The sequence below is a fragment of the Nerophis lumbriciformis genome, linkage group LG02 (assembly GCF_033978685.3).
Source record: "Nerophis lumbriciformis linkage group LG02, RoL_Nlum_v2.1, whole genome shotgun sequence".
Taxonomy (NCBI): domain Eukaryota; kingdom Metazoa; phylum Chordata; class Actinopteri; order Syngnathiformes; family Syngnathidae; genus Nerophis; species Nerophis lumbriciformis.
The window spans coordinates 6,217,501-6,237,500 of NC_084549.2; the positions used below are offsets into that span (position 1 = coordinate 6,217,501).

A 20,000-nucleotide genomic window follows, 5' to 3' on the forward strand; every position below is an offset into this window, starting at 1 on the left:
TCGAACTCTTAAATCCCTAGATTAGGGGTGTATATATATATATATATATATATATATATATATATATATATATATATATATATATATATATATATATATATATATGTCTTAATAAGGTTATCCAAAAAATAGTGCTCGATACCGAAGTAGAGCGCAATATATGTATGTGTGGGAAAAAATCACAAGACTACTTCATCTCTACAAGCCTGTTTCATGAGGGGTTCCCTCAATCATCAGGAATCTCCTGATGACAACCTAAGAAAAGTATTCAACAAGAACAACATTAAATTGAGCTACAGCTGCATGAACAACATACGACAAATCATCTCAAACCACAACAAAACAATTGCAAATGAGCCGTCGACCCCCAGTCAGAGCCACTCCAAAACCAACAAAGCATGTAACTGTCGAAAGAAACCTGATTGCCCCCTCAACGGGGGGTGCTTACAAACATCAGTTGTCTACCAATCTAAGGTAATACGCAAGGACATTAACACATCCGACACATATGTAGGATTAACCGAGGGTGAATTCAAAACCAGATGGAACAATCACAAGGCTTCTTTCAGGAACAAAAACCTGCGAAATACCACAGAACTCAGCAAACACATTTGGGACCTCAAAGACAATAATGTTGAATATTCAATAACATGGCAAATTCTTGCATCCAGCACACCTTACAATAGTGGTAATAAAAGATGCAACCTATGCTTGAAAGAGAAACTGTTTATTATTTACCGTCCAGACCTGTCATCCCTCAACAAGCGCAGCGAAATTGTAACAACATGCCGCCATAGACGGAAACACCTACTAGGTAACACATGAGCCAATCACCACGCCCCTAGGCCAGCCTGTACCCACCCACTCTGTGCCCTATATAAACCATGGTATGCGAATGCTCCCATTAAAATCTCCTGATGATTGAGGGTACCCCCCCTCATGAAACAGGCCTGTAGAGATGAAATAGTCTTGTGATTTTTTTTCCCACACACATATATATATATATATATATATATATATATATATATATATATATATATATATATATATATATATATATATATATATATATATATATATACTATATTGCCAAAAGTATTTGGCCACCCATCCAAATGATCTGAATCAGGTGTCCTAATCACTTGGCCCGGCTACAGGTGTATAAAATCAAGCACTTAGGCATGTCTGGGTTTGGAGGTTGCCAGGAAAACGGTACATTTCGGACTGCATTGAGCCAAGTGTGAAATTTGGTGAAGGAGGACTTATGGTGTGGGGTTGTTTTTCCAGGAGTTGGGCTTGGCCCCTTAGTTCCAGTGAAAGGAACTTTGAATGTTCCAGGATACCAAAACATTTTGGACAATTCCACGCTCCCAACCTTGTGGGAACAGTTTGTAGCGGGCCCCTTCCTCTTCCAACATGACTGTGCACCAGTGCACAAAGCAAGGTCCATAAAGACATGGATGACAGAGTCTGGTGTGGGTGAACTTGACTGGCCTGCACAGAGTCCTGACCTGAACCCCGATAGAACACCTTTGGGATGAATTAGAACGGCGACTGAGAGCCAGGCCTTCTCCACCAACATCCGTGTGTGACCTCACCAATGCGCTTTTGGAAAAATGGTCAAAAATTCCTAAAAACACACTCCGCAACCTTGTGGACAGCCTTCCCAGAAGAGTTGAAGCTCCACCGCTCCCAGTCTGTGGAACGCTCTCCCTGACCACCTGAGGGCACCACAGACTGTGGATGCTTTTAAAAAAGGCTTAAAAACCCTTCTTTTTTTTAAAAAAAAGCCTTTTTTTTAAATATATGCATACTAGTTTTAGCTATTTGGCTGTTCTAGTTTTTATTTTTATTTATTTATTTATTTATTTTTTTTTTTTGTATTTTTTTTTAATACACTGTAGCACTTTGAGGTTGTTTACTCAATGTAAAGTGCTTTTTACAAATAAAATCTATTATTACTATTATTATTATTAAGCTGTAAGGAACCACATCGTTTTGAACCTTATTGGTTAGGAATGGGATGGCACTTCAAGTTCATATGTGAGTCAAGGCAGTCAACACTTTTGCCAATATAGTGTATATATATTAAGGCTACGAATCTTTGGGTGTCCCCCGATTCGATTCAATATCGATTCTTGGGGTCACGATTCGATTATAAATCCATTTTTTCGATTCAACACGATTCTCGATCAAAAACGATATTTTCCCGATTCAAAGGATTCTCTATTCATTCAATACATAAGATTTCAGCAGGATCTACCCCAGTCTGCTGACATGCAAGCAGAGTAGTAGATTTTTGGAAAAAGCTTTTATAATTGTAAAGGACAATGTTTTATCAACTGATTGCAATAATGTAAATTTGTTTTAACTATTAAATGAACCAAAAATATGACTTATTTTATCTTTGTGAAAATATTGGACACAGTGTGTGTTTTTTTTTATTATAACTGTCTAATGATAATGTCAATGAGGGATTTTTTAATCACTGCTATTTTGAAATTGTTACTAATATTGATACTGTTGTTGATAATATTCATTTTTGTTTCACTACTTTTGGTTTGTTCTGTGTCGTGTTTGTGTCTCCTCTCAATTGCTCTGTTTATTGCAGTTCTGAGTGTTGCTGGGTCGGGTTTGCTTTTGGAATTGAATTGCATTGTTATGGTATTGCTGTGTATTGTTTTGTTGGGTTACTTAATTAAAAAAAAATATATATGAAAAAAAATGTTTTAATAAAAAAAAGTAGATTTTTAAAAAATGAGAATCGATTTTGAATCGCACAGCGTGAGAATCGCGATTCGAATTCGAATTTTCCCACACCCCTAATATATATATATATATATATATATATATATATATATATATATATATATATATATATATATATATATTAGAGATGCGCGGTTTGCGGGCACAACTGCGGAGTCCGCGGATTATCCGCGGATCGGGCGGATGAAATTAAAAAAAATTAGATTTTATCGGCGGGTCGGGTCGGGTCGGGTCGGGCGGTTGAAATAAAAAACAATTTGATTTTAAATAGATTCAGGCGGGTGGCAGTTAAACCAATTCGGAAATATATATACATAGTTAAATGTTGTTACCCACATACGAAAAACGAGCAGGCACCTGCAGCATATGCCACAACAGAAGAAAAAAGAAAAGAAGAGATGGACACTTTTACGGAGCGGAGAAGGGACGCCTCGCCGGGGTCCGGGACCGAGGCCCCTTCCCCCGAGAGGGCCCCACCGGGAGCCGTAGCTGAGGCGATCCGCGAGAAGGGCCCGACGCACGTCCAGGGTCACCACCGCGCCCACCGCACCGACACCCCGCCTCGTCCGCCTTCGCCGCGGCCGGCGTCACGCGCAGCAGGTAAGCAGCTTACCTGCCCGCCACCCCCGTGGCCGGGGGCTCGTAACAGGGGTCACTCCGCGCGCTCCGCCCGCGCAGCTTACCTGCCCGCCACCCCTGTTGCCCGGGGCGCGTAACAGGGGTCACTCCGCGCGCAGTGCGCTCACGAAAGGGGTGGGGCTCACCCTGATTGATATAGACAGCAGCTAGGACGGTGGCCATGGAAGTCGGAACCCGCTAAGGAGTGTGTAACAACCCACCTGCCGAATCAACTAGCCCTGAAAATGGATGGCGCTGGAGCGTCGGGCCCATATACCCGGCCGTCGCCGGCAGCGAGACGCGCTTGGAGGTGCGCTCAGCGCGGCTCCCATATGATTGCGCACTGGTGTGCGTCTGGGTCGTGACAGCGTGGCACGCGAATGTCTGTGCCGCATTGGATCAGTCTCCTTTCTTTAACAGGCAAAAGCTTTATAACCTCACTAATGCCTTGCATCGTCTATATTAGATATATAACAACGGGCGGATGGCGGGCGGATGCGGTTCTGATCAAATGTTAGAACGGGTGAATTGCGGATGGTTGACGACTTTCTGATGCGGTTGCGGATGAAATAATTGCCTATCCGCGCATCTCTAATATATATATATATATATATATATATATAATATACACAATGCACTTGATTTAAAGTAAAAACCGTTGTAGAGCGGTTCTTCACCCTGATAATGTGGTCGCCTTATTCAGTTTTAGCCGGTTTATTCGGTACACATCACCGCCAACACAACAAAAAACACTGTTGTGGGGGGGGGAAAACAACGTTCTGCCGGTGTACCTAATGAAGTGACCTGCACAACAAATAACACTGTTGTGGGGGAAAACGACGTTTTGTATGTGTACTAGGGATGTCCGATCATGGCTTTTTGCCGATATCCGATATTCCGATATTGTCCAACTCTTTAATTACCGATACCGATATCAACCGATACTGATGTATACAGTCGTAGAATTAACACATTATTATGCCTAATTTGGACAACCAGTTATGGTGAAGATAAGGTCCTTTTTTTAAATATTAATAAAATAAAATAAGATAAATAAATTAAAAACATTTTCTTGAATCAAAAAGAAAGTAAAACAATATAAAAACAGTTACATGGAAACTAGTAATTAATGAAAATGAGTAAAATTAACTGTTAAAGGTTAGTACTATTAGTGGACCAGCAGCACGCACAATCATGTGTGCTTACGGACTGTATCCCTTGCAGACTGTATTGATATATATTGATATATAATGTAGGAACCACAATATTAATAACAGAAAGAAACAACCCTTTTGTGCGAATGAGAAAGTGTAAATGGGGTAGGGAGGTTTTTTGGGTTGGTGCACTAATTGTAAGTGTATCTTGTGTTTTTTATGTTGATTTAATAAAAAAAAACAAAAAAAAACAACAAAAAAAACGATACCGATAATAAAAAAACCCGATACCGATCATTTCCGATATTACATTTTAAAGCTTTTATCGGCCGATAATATCGGCAGGCCGATATTATCGGACATCTCCAATGTGTACCTAATGAAGTGACCTGCACAATAAATAACACTGTTGTGGGGGAAAACGACGTGTTGTAGGTGTACCTAATACCTAATACCTGTTCATTTTAGAATTGATTTTAAAACCTTGCTGTTTGTTTTTAAAGCTTTACATGGACTGGCACCTCAGTATATCTCGGACCTCATCCAAACTTACAATCCTGCGCGCGCTCTGAGGTCCGAGAGCCAGCTCCAGCTCGTGGTGTCCAAGACGAGACTTAAAACCAGGGGAGACAGGGCCTTCTCTGTGGTCGGCCCTAAGCTCTGGAACACTCTGCCCCTCCGTATTCGAACTGCTCCCACAGTGGAGTGTTTTAAGTCTCGTCTTAAGACACACTTTTATTCTCTGGCTTTTAACACTACGTGAGTTGTGTGGTCCTCTGTGTTTTTAAAATTTTGCTTTCTATTTACTGTTTTAATTGGTTTTACCCTTTGAAATTGTTTTTAATCATATTTATTTTTTATTGTTTTTAATTGTGTTTAATATTGTTGTGCAGCACTTTGGAAACATTTTGTTGTTTAAATGTGCTATATAAATAAAGTGGATTGGATTGGATTAATGAAGTGACCTGCACAACAAATAACACTGTTGTGGGAAAAAAACGACGTGTTGTAGGTGTACCTAAAGAAGTGACCTGCACAACAAATAACACTGTTGTGGGGAAAAAACGACGTGTTGTAGGTGTACCTAATGAAGTGACCTGCACAACAAATAACACTGTTGTGGGGAAAAAACGACGTGTTGTAGGTGTACCTAATGAACTGACCTGCACAACAAATAACACTGTTGTGGGGAAAAACGACGTTTTGTATGTGTACTAGGGATGTCCGATCATGGCTTTTTGTCGATATCCGATATTCCCCAACTCTTTAATTGCCGATAACGATATCAACCGATACCGATATCAACCGATATCTGTTTATTGCAGTTCTGAGTGTTGCTGGGTCGGGTTTGCTTTTGGAATTGAATTGCATTGTTATGGTATTGCTGTGTATTGTTTTGTTGGATTGATTAATTACACACAAAAAAAAAAAGAAACTTTTTTTTTTAAATCAACAAAAAAAATCAATTTTTTAAAAATGAAAATCGATTCGAATTCGAATCGATTTTTCCCCACACCCCTAATATATATATATATATATATATATATATATATATATGGTGCACTAATTGTACGTGTATTTTGTGTTTTTTATGTTGATTTAATAAAAAAATTTAAAAAAAAAAACAAAAAAACGATATCGATAATAAAAATCATTTCCGATATTACATTTTAAAGCTTTTATCGGTCAATAATATCACAGGGTACACAATGTGTACCTAATGAAGTGACCTGCACAATAAATAACACTGTTGTGGGGAAAAACGACGTGTTGTAGGTGTACCTAATGAACTGACCTGCACAACAAATAACACTGTTGTGGGGAAAAAACGACGTGTTGTAGGTGTACCTAATGAACTGACCTGCACAACAAATAACACTGTTGTGGGGAAAAACGACGTTTTGTATGTGTACTAGGGATGTCCGATCATGGCTTTTTGTCGATATCCGATATTCCCCAACTCTTTAATTGCCGATAACGATATCAACCGATACCGATATCAACCGATATCTGTTTATTGCAGTTCTGAGTGTTGCTGGTTCGGGTTTGCTTTTGGAATTGAATTGCATTGTTATGCACTAAATTGGCCCTAGTGTGTGAATGTGAGTGTGAAAGTTGTCTGTCTATCTGTGTTGGCCCTGCGATGAGGTGGCGACTTGTCCAGGGTGTACACCGCCTTCCGCCCGATTGTAGCTGAGATAGGCTCCAGCGCCCCCCGCGACCCCAAAAGGGAATAAGCGGTAGAAAATGGATGGATGGATGGATGTTATGGTATTGCTGTGTATTGTTTTGTTGGATTTATTAATTACAACAAAAAAAAATGAAACTTTTTTTTTTTAAATCAACAAAAAAAATAAAAAATTTTAAAATGAAAATCGATTCTGAATCGCACAGCGTGAGAATCGCGATTCGAATTCGAATCGATTTTTCCCCACACCCCTAATATATATATATATATATATATATATATATATATATATATATATATAAATATATATATATATATATATATATATATATATATATATATATATATGGTGCACTAATTGTAAGTGTATTTTGTGTTTTTTATGTTGATTTAATAAAAAACAAAAACAAAAAAAAAACAAAAAAAAAAAACGATATCGATAATAACAATCATTTCCGATATTACATTTTAAAGCTTTTATCGGTCAATAATATCACAGGGTACACAATGTGTACCTAATGAAGTGACCTGCACAATAAATAACACTGTTGTGGGGAAAAAAACGACGTGTTGTAGGTGTACCTAATGAAGTGACCTGCACAATAAATAACACTGTTGTGGGGAAAAAACGACGTGTTGTAGGTGTACCTAATGAACTGACCTGCACAATAAATAACACTGTTGTGGGGAAAAACGACGTGTTGTAGGTGTACCTAATGAACTGACCTGCACAACAAATAACACTGTTGTGAGCAGAGGTGGGTAGTAACGCGCTACATTTACTCCGTTACATCTACTTGAGTAACTTTTGGGATAAATTGTACTTCTAAGAGTAGTTTTAATGTAACTTACTTTTACTTTTACTTGAGTATATTTATAGAGAAGAAACGCTACTTTTACTCCGCTACTTTTATCTACATTCAGCTCGCTACTCGCTACTAATTTTTATCGATCTGTTAATGCACGCTTTGTTTGTTTTGGTCTGTCAGACAGACCTTCAAAGTGCCTGCGTTACTGGTCACGTTTCACTCCGTTCCACCAATAAAATGCAGTCACTAGTGACGTTTGACTCCGTTCCACCAATCAGATGCAGTCACTGGTGACGTTGGACCAATCAAACAGAGCCAGCGGTCACATGACCTGACTTAAACAAGTTGAAAAACATATTGGGGTGTTACCATTTAGTGGTCAATTGTACGGAATATGTACTGTACTGTGCAATCTATTAATAAAAGTTCCAATCAATCAATCAAAAGTGTGAAGGAAAAAAGATACTTTTTTATTTCAAACGTACATCCCGTCAAAAGCCTAAAGACTGACCGCACATGAGGACGTTCCTGTCTTCACAATAAAAGTGCCGCTCCATCGCGCCTGCGCTTTCAAAACAAGAGTCTCCGAAAGCCAGCGCAAACAAGCTAGCAAGCTACGGAGTTTGACGCCAATATATTTCTTGTAAAGTGTATCAAAACGAATATGGAAGCTGGACAAATAAGATGCCAAAAACCCACCACTTTCATGTGGTATTAGACAGAAAGGAGGAACTTTTCTTCTCCTCCATTTGAAAACGTGGACGTTATCATCACGACTGTCTGATTACAATCAACGCAAGTCATCAGAATCAGGTAATACACCAACTTATATTCTAGTCTTCATGAAAGAAAGGAATCTATATGTTAAACATGCATGTATATTCATTAAAACACCTTTAACATGTAAACAAAAACAGCAAAATAAATACATATAAATTATATACTGTATATATCAATGTAAATGTATGTATGTATGTATATATATATATATATGATATGAGTGTGTATGTTACTCATCAGTTACTCAGTACTTGAGTAGTTTTTTCACAACATACTTTTTACTTTTACTCAAGTAAATATTTGGGTGACTACTTCTTACTTTTACTTGAGTAATAAATCTCTAAAGTAACAGTACTCTTACTTGAGTACAATTTCTGGCTACTCTACCCACCTCTGGTTGTAGGTGTACCGAATGAAGTGACCTGCACAATAAATAACACTGTTGTGGGGAAAAAAACGACGTGTTGTAGGTGTACCTAATGAAGTGACCTGCACAACAAATAACACTGTTGTGGGGAAAAAACGACGTGTTGTAGGTGTACCTAATGAAGTGACCTGCACAATAAATAACACTGTTGTGGGGAAAAACGACGTTTTGTATGTGTACTAGGGATGTCCGATCACGGCTTTTTGTCGATATCCGATATTCCCCAACTCTTTAATTGCCGATAACGATATCAACCGATACCGATATCAACCGATATCTGTTTATTGCAGTTCTGAGTGTTGCTGGGTCGGCTTTTGGAATTGAATTGCATTGTTATGGTATTGCTGTGTATTGTTTTGTTGGATTGATTAATTACAAAAAAAAAAAAAAGAAACTTTTTTTTTTTAAATCAACAAAAAAAATCAATTTTTAAAAAATGAAAATCGATTCTGAATCGCACAACGTGAGAATCGCGATTCGAATTCGAATCGATTTTTCCCCACACCCCTAATATATATATATATATATATATATATATATATGGTGCACTAATTGTACGTGTATTTTGTGTTTTTTATGTTGATTTAATAAAAAAAATAAAAAAAATAAATTTAAAAAAAACGATATCGATAATAAAAATCATTTCCGATATTACATTTTAAAGCTTTTATCGGTCAATAATATCACAGGGTACACAATGTGTACCTAATGAAGTGACCTGCACAATAAATAACACTGTTGTGGGGAAAAAACGACGTGTTGTAGGTGTACCTAATGAAGTGACCTGCACAACAAATAACACTGTTGTGGGGAAAAAACGACGTGTTGTAGGTGTACCTAATGAAGTGACCTGCACAACAAATAACACTGTTGTGGGGAAAAACGACGTTTTGTATGTGTACTAGGGATGTCCGATCATGGCTTTTTGTCGATATCCGATATTCCCCAACTCTTTAATTGCCGATAACGATATCAACCGATACCGATATCAACCGATATCTGTTTATTGCAGTTCTGAGTGTTGCTGGGTCGGCTTTTGGAATTAAATTGCATTGTTATGGTATTGCTGTGTATTGTTTTGTTGGATTGATTAATTACAACAAAAAAAAAAAGAAACTTTTTTTTTTTTAAATCAACAAAAAAAATCAATTTTAAAAAAATGAAAATCGATTCTGAATCGCACAGCGTGAGAATCGCGATTCGAATTCGAATCGATTTTTCCCCACACCCCTAATATATATATATATATATATATATATATATATATATATATATATATATATATATATGGTGCACTAATTGTAAGTGTATTTTGTGTTTTTTATGTTGATTTAATAAAAAAAACAAAAAACGATATCGATAATAAAAATCATTTCCGATATTACATTTTAAAGCTTTTATCGGTCAATAATATCACAGGGTACACAATGTGTACCTAATGAAGTGACCTGCACAATAAATAACACTGTTGTGGGGGAAAAACGACGTGTTGTAGGTGTACCTAATGAAGTGACCTGCACAATAAATAACACTGTTGTGGGGAAAAAACGACGTGTTGTAGGTGTACCTAATGAACTGACCTGCACAACAAATAACACTGTTGTGAGCAGAGGTGGGTAGTAACGCGCTACATTTACTCCGTTACATCTACTTGAGTAACTTTTGGGATGAATTGTACTTCTAAGAGTAGTTTTAATGCAACTTACTTTTACTTTTACTTGAGTATATTTATAGAGAAGAAACGCTACTTTTACTCCGCTACTTTTATCTACATTCAGCTCGCTACTCGCTACTAATTTTTATCGATCTGTTAATGCACGCTTTGTTTGTTTTGGTCTGTCAGACAGACCTTCAAAGTGCCTGCGTTACTGGTCACGTTTCACTCCGTTCCACCAATAAAATGCAGTCACTAGTGACGTTTGACTCCGTTCCACCAATCAGATGCAGTCACTGGTGACGTTGGACCAATCAAACAGAGCCAGGTGGTCACATGACCTGACTTAAACAAGTTGAAAAACTTATTGGGGTGTTACCATTTAGTGGTCAATTGTACGGAATATGTACTGTACTGTGCAATCTATTAATAAAAGTTCCAATCAATCAATCAAAAGTGTGAAGGAAAAAAGATACTTTTTTATTTCAAACGTACATCCCGTCAAAAGCCTAAAGACTGACCGCACATGAGGACGTTCCTGTCTTCACAATAAAAGTGCCGCTCCATCGCGCCTGCGCTTTCAAAACAAGAGTCTCCGAAAGCCAGCGCAAACAAGCTAGCAAGCTACGGAGTTTGACGCCAATATATTTCTTGTAAAGTGTATAAAAACGAATATGGAAGCTGGACAAATAAGATGCCAAAAACCCACCACTTTCATGTGGTATTAGACAGAAAGGAGGAACTTTTCTTCTCCTCCATTTGAAAACGTGGACGTTATCATCACGACTGTCTGATTACAATCAACGCAAGTCATCAGAATCAGGTAATACACCAACTTATATTCTAGTCTTCATGAAAGAAAGGAATCTATATGTTAAACATGCATGTATATTCATTAAAACACCTTTAACATGTAAACAAAAACAGCAAAATAAATACATATAAATTATATACTGTATATATCAATGTAAATGTATGTATGTATGTATATATATATATACTGTATATATATGATATGAGTGTGTATGTTACTCATCAGTTACTCAGTACTTGAGTAGTTTTTTCACAACATACTTTTTACTTTTACTCAAGTAAATATTTGGGTGACTACTTCTTACTTTTACTTGAGTAATAAATCTCTAAAGTAACAGTACTCTTACTTGAGTACAATTTCTGGCTACTCTACCCACCTCTGGTTGTAGGTGTACCGAATGAAGTGACCTGCACAATAAATAACACTGTTGTGGGGAAAAAAACGACGTGTTGTAGGTGTACCTAATGAAGTGACCTGCACAATAAATAACACTGTTGTGGGGAAAAAACGACGTGTTGTAGGTGTACCTAATGAAGTGACCTGCACAACAAATAACACTGTTGTGGGGAAAAACGACGTTTTGTATGTGTACTAGGGATGTCCGATCATGGCTTTTTGTCGATATCCGATATTCCCCAACTCTTTAATTGCCGATAACGATATCAACCGATACCGATATCAACCGATATCTGTTTATTGCAGTTCTGAGTGTTGCTGGGTCGGCTTTTGGAATTGAATTGCATTGTAATGGTATTGCTGTGTATTGTTTTGTTGGATTGATTAATTACAAAAAAAAAAAAAAAAGAAACTTTTTTTTTTTTAAATCAACAAAAAAAATCAATTTTTAAAAAATGAAAATCGATTCTGAATCGCACAGCGTGAGAATCGCGATTCGAATTCGAATCGATTTTTCCCCACACCCCTAATATATATATATATATATATGGTGCACTAATTGTACGTGTATTTTGTGTTTTTTATGTTGATTTAATAAAAAAAATTTAAAAAACAAAAAAAAAAACGATATCGATAATAAAAATCATTTCCGATATTACATTTTAAAGCTTTTATCGGTCAATAATATCACAGGGTACACAATGTGTACCTAATGAAGTGACCTGCACAATAAATAACACTGTTGTGGGGAAAAAACGACGTGTTGTAGGTGTACCTAATGAAGTGACCTGCACAACAAATAACACTGTTGTGGGGGAAAAACGACGTGTTGTAGGTGTACCTAATGAAGTGACCTGCACAACAAATAACACTGTTGTGGGCGAAAACGACGTGTTGTAGGTGTACCTAATGAAGTGACCTGCACAACAAATAACACTGTTGTGGGGGAAAAACGACGTGTTGTAGGTGTACCTAATGAAGTGACCTGCACAACAAATAACACTGTTGTGGGGAAAAACGACGTTTTGTATGTGTACTAGGGATGTCCGATCATGGCTTTTTGTCGATATCCGACAAGGTGTACCTAATGAAGTGGCCTGCTATCGGTTGTGGACAAAAAACATCATTTTAAAGAAAGTTAATGATATTTAAAAAATAATAATAATAGTTTAAAAAAAACTGGAAGTGAGTTTTTGCTGGAAAACCGAACGTCAACTCGGCCGACTCTCTTACCGTGCGAGGCTTCTTCACTCCGGACATTTCCACGAAGGCGACCCGCCGACAGGCTGTAGGACACCGGGCTCGCTCGATGGAGGTGCTCCGCTCGGAACGTCGACCGATTTTGAGTTGGCTCCAGTCACGGAAGACGATGACAAGGAGGAGGCTGGTGCTTTAAAAAAAAAAGGTCTTTCAAGACACGTAGCATTCCGCTGGCTGGCCCAACCTCCTCCAGCCTTCCTCCTCCTCCTCATCCACACATCACACTTAGTTAGCCCCATGCTGGAGCTTCCCACTACCGGCCCAACCTCCGGCCAAGTCGGGTAGTGTCCTCCGAGTGAGTACGTTCCTTTTTTACGCCCTTTTCTACCACACGATAGAGAATAGTGTCTTTTTTTTTAACACCGAAGTGACTATTTCTGTTAAAAAACGATTTTCTTTTCGCCGCCCCAGGATATAACCTCCAAGTGAGTTTAGCTAGCTTAACTTCAGCATAGCGAAACTTTTTATTTTATTTTATTTTTCAAAACCTATATTTATAATAGTCAACTTTTTTTTAATATACAATATTTATTTATCCATTTGATAAGGAAATCATAATACAAGTACAAGTACAAAAAAAGACGCTCTTTTTTTTATTTTCAAAACCTTTATTTATAATATTCAACATTTTTTTATATAATTTTTATTTATTAATTTGATAAGTAAATCATAATACAGGTACTGAGAAAACAGACGCTTTTTAAAATTTATTTTCAAAACCTTTATTTATAATATTCAACATTTTTTTAAATATAATATTTATTTATTCATTTGATAGGGAAATTTATAAAACCGACACTTTTTTGAGGGAGGGTTGGACAAACAAAAAAAAAATACAAAAAAATAATAAACAAATACAAAAACAAAAATATTTACAGAAAAATAATAAAATTAAAATAATACTCCCTGCGATGATGTGGCGACTTGTCCAGGGTGTACCCCGCCTTCCGGCCGAATGTAGCTGAGATAGGCTCCAGCATCCCCCGCGACCCCGAAAGGGACAAGCGGTAGAAAATGGATGGATGGAACATTTTTTTTAATATAATATTTATTTATTCATTTGATAGGGAAATCATAATACAAGTACTGAGAAAACAGACGTTGTTTTTTTTTTTCAAAACATTTATTTATAATATAAAAAAAAAAATGTATATAATATTTATTTATTAATTTGATAGAGAAATCATAATACAGGTACTGAGAAAACAGACACTTTTTTGGGGACAGACTAAAAAAATAATAAACAAATACAAAAACAAAAATATTTACAGAAAAATAATACAATTAATATAACACTCCCTGCGATGAGGTGGCAACTTGTCCAGGGTGTACCCCGCCTTCTGACCGAATGTAGCTGAGATAGGCTCCAGCATCCCCCGCGACCCCGAAAGGGACAAGCGGTAGAAAATGGATGGATGGAACATTTTTTTTATATAATATTTATTTATTCATTTGATAGGGAAATCATAATACAAGTACTGAGAAAACAGACGTTTTTTGTTTTTTTTCAAAACATTTATTTATAATATTCAACATTTTTTTATATAATATTTATTTATTCATTTGATAAGTAAATCATAATACAAGTACTGAGAAAACAGACAAGCTTTTTTTTTATTTTCAAAACCTATATTTATAATAGTCAACTTTTTTTTAATATACAATATTTATTTATCCATTTAATAAGGAAATCATAATACAAGTACTGAAAAAAAAAGACGCTCTTTTTTTATTTTTAAAACCTTTATTTATAATATTCAAAATTTTTTTTATATAATATTTATTTATTAATTTGATAAGTAAATCATAATACAGGTACTGAGAAAACAGACGCTTTTTAAAATTTATTTTCAAAACCTTTATTTATAATATTCAACATTTTTTTAAATATAATATTTATTTATTCATTTGATAAGGACATTGATAAAACAGACACTTTTTTGAGGGAGGGTTGGACAAACAAAAAAAAAATAAAAAAAAATAATAAACAAATACAAAAACAAAAATATTTACAGAAAAATAATAAAATTAAAATAATACTCCAGGGTGTACCCCGCCTTCCGGCCGAATGTAGCTGAGATAGGCTCCAGCATCCCCCGCGACCCCGAAAGGGACAAGCGGTAGAAAATGGATGGATGGAACATTTTTTTTTATATAATATTTATTTATTCATTTGATAGGGACATCATAATACAAGTACTGAGAAAACAAACGTTCTTTTTTTTTTTTTCAAAACCTTTATTTATAATATTCAACATTTTTTTATATAATATTTATTTATTCATTTGATAAGGACATTGATAAAACAGACACTTTTTTGAGGGAGGGTTGGACAAACAAAAAAAAAATACAAAAAAATAATAAACAAATACAAAAACAAAAATATTTACAGAAAAATAATAAAATTAAAATAATACTCCAGGGTGTACCCCGCCTTCCGGCCGAATGTAGCTGAGATAGGCTCCAGCATCCCCCGCGACCCCGAAAGGGACAAGCGGTAGAAAATGGATGGATGGAACATTTTTTTTTATATAATATTTATTTATTCATTTGATAGGGAAATCATAATACAAGTACTGAGAAAACAGACGTTCTTTTTTTTTTTTTCAAAACATTTATTTATAATATTCAACATTTTTTTAATATAATATTTATTTATTCATTTGATAAGTAAATCATAATACAAGTACTGAGAAAACAGACAAGCTTTTTTTTTTATTTTCAAAACCTATATTTATAATAGTCAACTTTTTTTTAATATACAATATTTATTTATCCATTTAATAAGGAAATCATAATACAAGTACTGAAAAAAAAAGACGCTCTTTTTTTATTTTCAAAACCTTTATTTATAATATTCAACATTTTTTTATATAATTTTTATTTATTAATTTGATAAGTAAATCATAATACAGGTACTGAGAAAACAGACGCTTTTTAAAATTTATTTTCAAAACCTTTATTTATAATATTCAACATTTTTTTTAAATATAATATTTATTTATTCATTTGATAGGGAAATTGATAAAACAGACACTTTTTTGAGGGAGGGTTGGACAAACAAAAAAAAATACAAAAAAATTATAAACAAATACAAAAACAAAAATATTTACAGAAAAAAAATAAAATTAAAATAATACTCCCTGCGATGATGTGGCGACTTGTCCAGGGTGTACCCCGCCTTCCGACCGAATGTAGCTGAGATAGGCTCCAGCATCCCCCCCGACCCCGAAAGGGACAAGCGGTAGAAAATGGATGGATGGAACATTTTTTTTGTATAATATTTATTTATTCATTTGATAGGGAAATCATAATACAAGTACTGAGAAAACAGACGTTGTTTTTTTTTTTCTTCAAAACATTTATTTATAATATTCAACATTTTTTTTATATAATATTTATTTATTCATTTGATAAGTAAATCATAATACAAGTACTGAGAAAACAGACAAGCTTTTTTTTTATTTTCAAAACCTATATTTATAATAGTCAACTTTTTTTAAATATACAATATTTATTTATCCATTTGATAAGGAAATCATAATACAAGTACTGAAAAAAAAAGACGCTCTTTTTTTATTTTCAAAACCTTTATTTATAATATTCAACATTTTTTTATATAATATTTATTTATTAATTTGATAAGTAAATCATAATACAGGTACTGAGAAAACAGACGCTTTTTAAAATTTATTTTCAAAACCTTTATTTATAATATTCAACATTTTTTTTAAATATAATATTTATTTATTCATTTGATAGGGAAATTGATAAAACAGACACTTTTTTGAGGGAGGGTTGGACAAACAAAAAAAAAATACAAAAAAATAATAAACAAATACAAAAACAAAAATATTTACAGAAAAATAATAAAATTAAAATAATACTCCAGGGTGTACCCCGCCTTCCGGCCGAATGTAGCTGAGATAGGCTCCAGCATCCCCCGCGACCCCGAAAGGGACAAGCGGTAGAAAATGGATGGATGGAACATTTTTTTTTATATAATATTTATTTATTCATTTGATAGGGACATCATAATACAAGTACTGAGAAAACAAACGTTCTTTTTTTTTTTTTCAAAACCTTTATTTATAATATTCAACATTTTTTTATATAATATTTATTTATTCATTTGATAAGTAAATCATAATACAAGTACTGAGAAAACAGACAAGCTTTTTTTTATTTTCAAAACCTATATTTATAATAGTCAACTTTTTTTTAATATACAATATTTATTTATCCATTTAATAAGGAAATCATAATACAAGTACTGAAAAAAAAGACGCTCTTTTTTTTATTTTCAAAACCTTTATTTATAATATTCAACATTTTTTTTATATAATATTTATTTATTAATTTGATAAGTAAATCATAATACAGGTACTGAGAAAAGAGACGCTTTTTAAAATTTATTTTCAAAACCTTTATTTATAATATTCAATTTTTTTTTAAATATAATATTTATTTATTCATTTGATAGGGAAATTTATAAAACAGACACTTTTTTGAGGGAGGGTTGGACAAACAAAAAAAAAATACAAAAAAATAATAAACAAATACAAAAACAAAAATATTTACAGAAAAATAATACAATTAAAATAATACTCCCTGCGATGAGGTGGCGACTTGTCCAGGGTGTACCTCGCCTTCCGGCCGAATGTAGCTGAGATAGGCTCCAGCATCCCTCGCGACCCCGAAAGGGACAAGCGGTAGAAAATGGATGGATGGAACATTTTTTTTAATATAATATTTATTTATTCATTTGATAGGGAAATCATAATACAAGTACTGAGAAAACAGACGTTGTTTTTTTTTTCAAAACATTTATTTATAATATTCAAAAAAAAATGTATACAATATTTATTTATTAATTTGATAGGGAAATCATAATACAGGTACTGAGAAAACAGACACTTTTTTGGGGGCAGACAAAAAAAATAATAAACAAATACAAAAACAAATAATTTACAGAAAAATAATACAATTAAAATAACACTCCCTGCGATGAGGTGGTGACTTGTCCAGGGTGTACACCGCCTTCCGCCCGAATGTAGCTGAGATAGGCTCCAGCACCCCCCGCCACCCCAAAGGGAATAAGCGGTAGAAAATGGATGGATGGAACTTCAGCATAGCGAAACTTTTTATTTGTATTTTTATTTATTTATTTTTTTCAAAACCTATATTCATAATAGTCAACTTTTTTTTTATATATATAATATTTATTTATCCATTTGATAAGGAAATCATAATACAAGTACTGAAAAAAAAGACGCTCTTTTTTTTTTCAAAACATTTATTTATAATATTCAACATTTTTTTAATATAATATTTATTTATTGATTTGATAGGGAAATCATAATACAGGTACTGAGAAAACAGACACTTTTTTGGGTACAGACAAAAATAATAATAAACAAATACAAAAACAAAAATATTTACAGAAAAATAATACAATTAAAATAACACTCCCTGCGATTAGGGGGCGACTTGTCCAGGGTGTACCCCGCCTTCCGTCCGAATGTAGCTGAGATAGGCTCCAGCATCCCCCCACGACCCCGAAAGGGACAAGCGGTAGACAATGGATGGATGGAATTTGATAAGGAAATCATAATACAAGTACTGAGAAAACAGACGCTTTTTAAAATTTATTTTCAAAACCTTTATTTATAATATTCAACCTTTTTTTTTTTTAATATAATATTTATTGATTCATTTGATAGGGAAATCATAATACAGGTACTGAGAAAACAGAAATTTTTGGGGGGGCGGGGGGGTGTCAAAAATAATAATAATAATAATAATAAACAAATACAAAAACAAAAACATTTACAGAAAAATAATAAAACTAAAATAATAACACTCCCTGCGATGAGGTGGCGACTTGTCCAGGGTGTACCCCGCCTTCCGCCCGAATGCAGCTGAGATAGGCTCCAGCACCCCCCGCGACCCCGAAGGGGACAAGCGGTAGAAACTGGATGGATGGAATTTGATAAGGAAATCATTATACAAGTACTGAGAAAACAGACGCTCTTTTTTTATTTTCAAAACCTTTATTTATAATATTCAACATTTTTTAAAATATAATATTTATTTATTCATTTGATAGGGAAATCATAATACAAGTACCGAGAAAACAGACACTTTTTTTTGGGGGGGGGGACGACACAAAAAAATACAAAAAAAAAATAAACAAATACAAAAACCTTTACAGAAAAATAATACAATTAAAATAATAACACTCCCTGCGATGAGGTGGCGACTTGTCCAGGGTGTACCCCGCCTTCCGCCCGAATGCAGCTGCGGTAGGCTCCAGCATCCCCCTGTGACCCCGAAAGGGACAAGCGGTAGAAAATGAATGGATGGAATTTGATAAGGAAATCATAATACAAGTACTGAGAAAACAGACACTCTTTTTTTTTATTTTTTTAAACCTTTATTTATAATATTCAACTTTTTTTTTTAAATATAATATTTATTTATTCATTTGATAGGGAAATCATAATACAGGTACTGAGAAAACAGACACTGTTTTTTGGTACCTCTCAGATTATATTTAATTTTCTCTAAATCTAAGAAAAACATGAGGTGCTTAAGCCATATGGTGTCATGACTTGGTCCTGGGTGTTAGCTTTTCCGGGATGCAACGGAAAGTTGGCTCGGGCCAGACGGGAATGAAGGTACATGATTTATTTTATTATATCAAAAAAAAAGTGCAAACGAAAAGCGCGCACAGTGGCGGAGAATAAACTATGAAACCAAAAAGACTATAGCAAAAAAGTACAAACGAAAAGCACGCACAATGGCGGAGAACAAACTATGATACCAAAAAGACTATAAACATGGAACAAAAAACATACTTGGCTTGGACAAAAATAGTAGCATGAAGGATGGACATGGAAAGAAGTGTCAGGAATGGACAGAGCATGAATGTGGAGATGTCGTCAGCAAGACAAACTGAAAAACACTGAACTTAAATACTACAGACATGATTAACCAAAACAGGTGCGTGACTCAAGACGTGAAACAGGTGCGTGACGTGACAGGTGAAAACTAATGGGTTGCTATGGTGACAATCAAGAGTGCACAATGAGTCCAAACGTGGAACAGGTGAAACTAATGGGGTAATCA

The 20,000-nt window shown here is 34.7% G+C and overlaps 1 protein-coding gene across 1 annotated transcript in view; it reads right to left on the bottom strand.

Moving 5' to 3' along the window:
* The window catches only part of LOC133579707 (bifunctional 3'-phosphoadenosine 5'-phosphosulfate synthase 2-like), an 84,094-nt gene extending 71,000 nt beyond the window's left edge, over nucleotides 1–13,094 (bottom strand). Inside the window, exon 1 of the mRNA XM_061934114.1 lies at nucleotides 12,843–13,094. Coding sequence (XP_061790098.1) covers nucleotides 12,843–12,869 — 27 coding nt within the window. The 5' untranslated portion in view covers nucleotides 12,870–13,094. The remainder of the gene's footprint in view (nucleotides 1–12,842) is intronic.
* Between the last annotated feature and the right edge of the window lie 6,906 nt (nucleotides 13,095–20,000).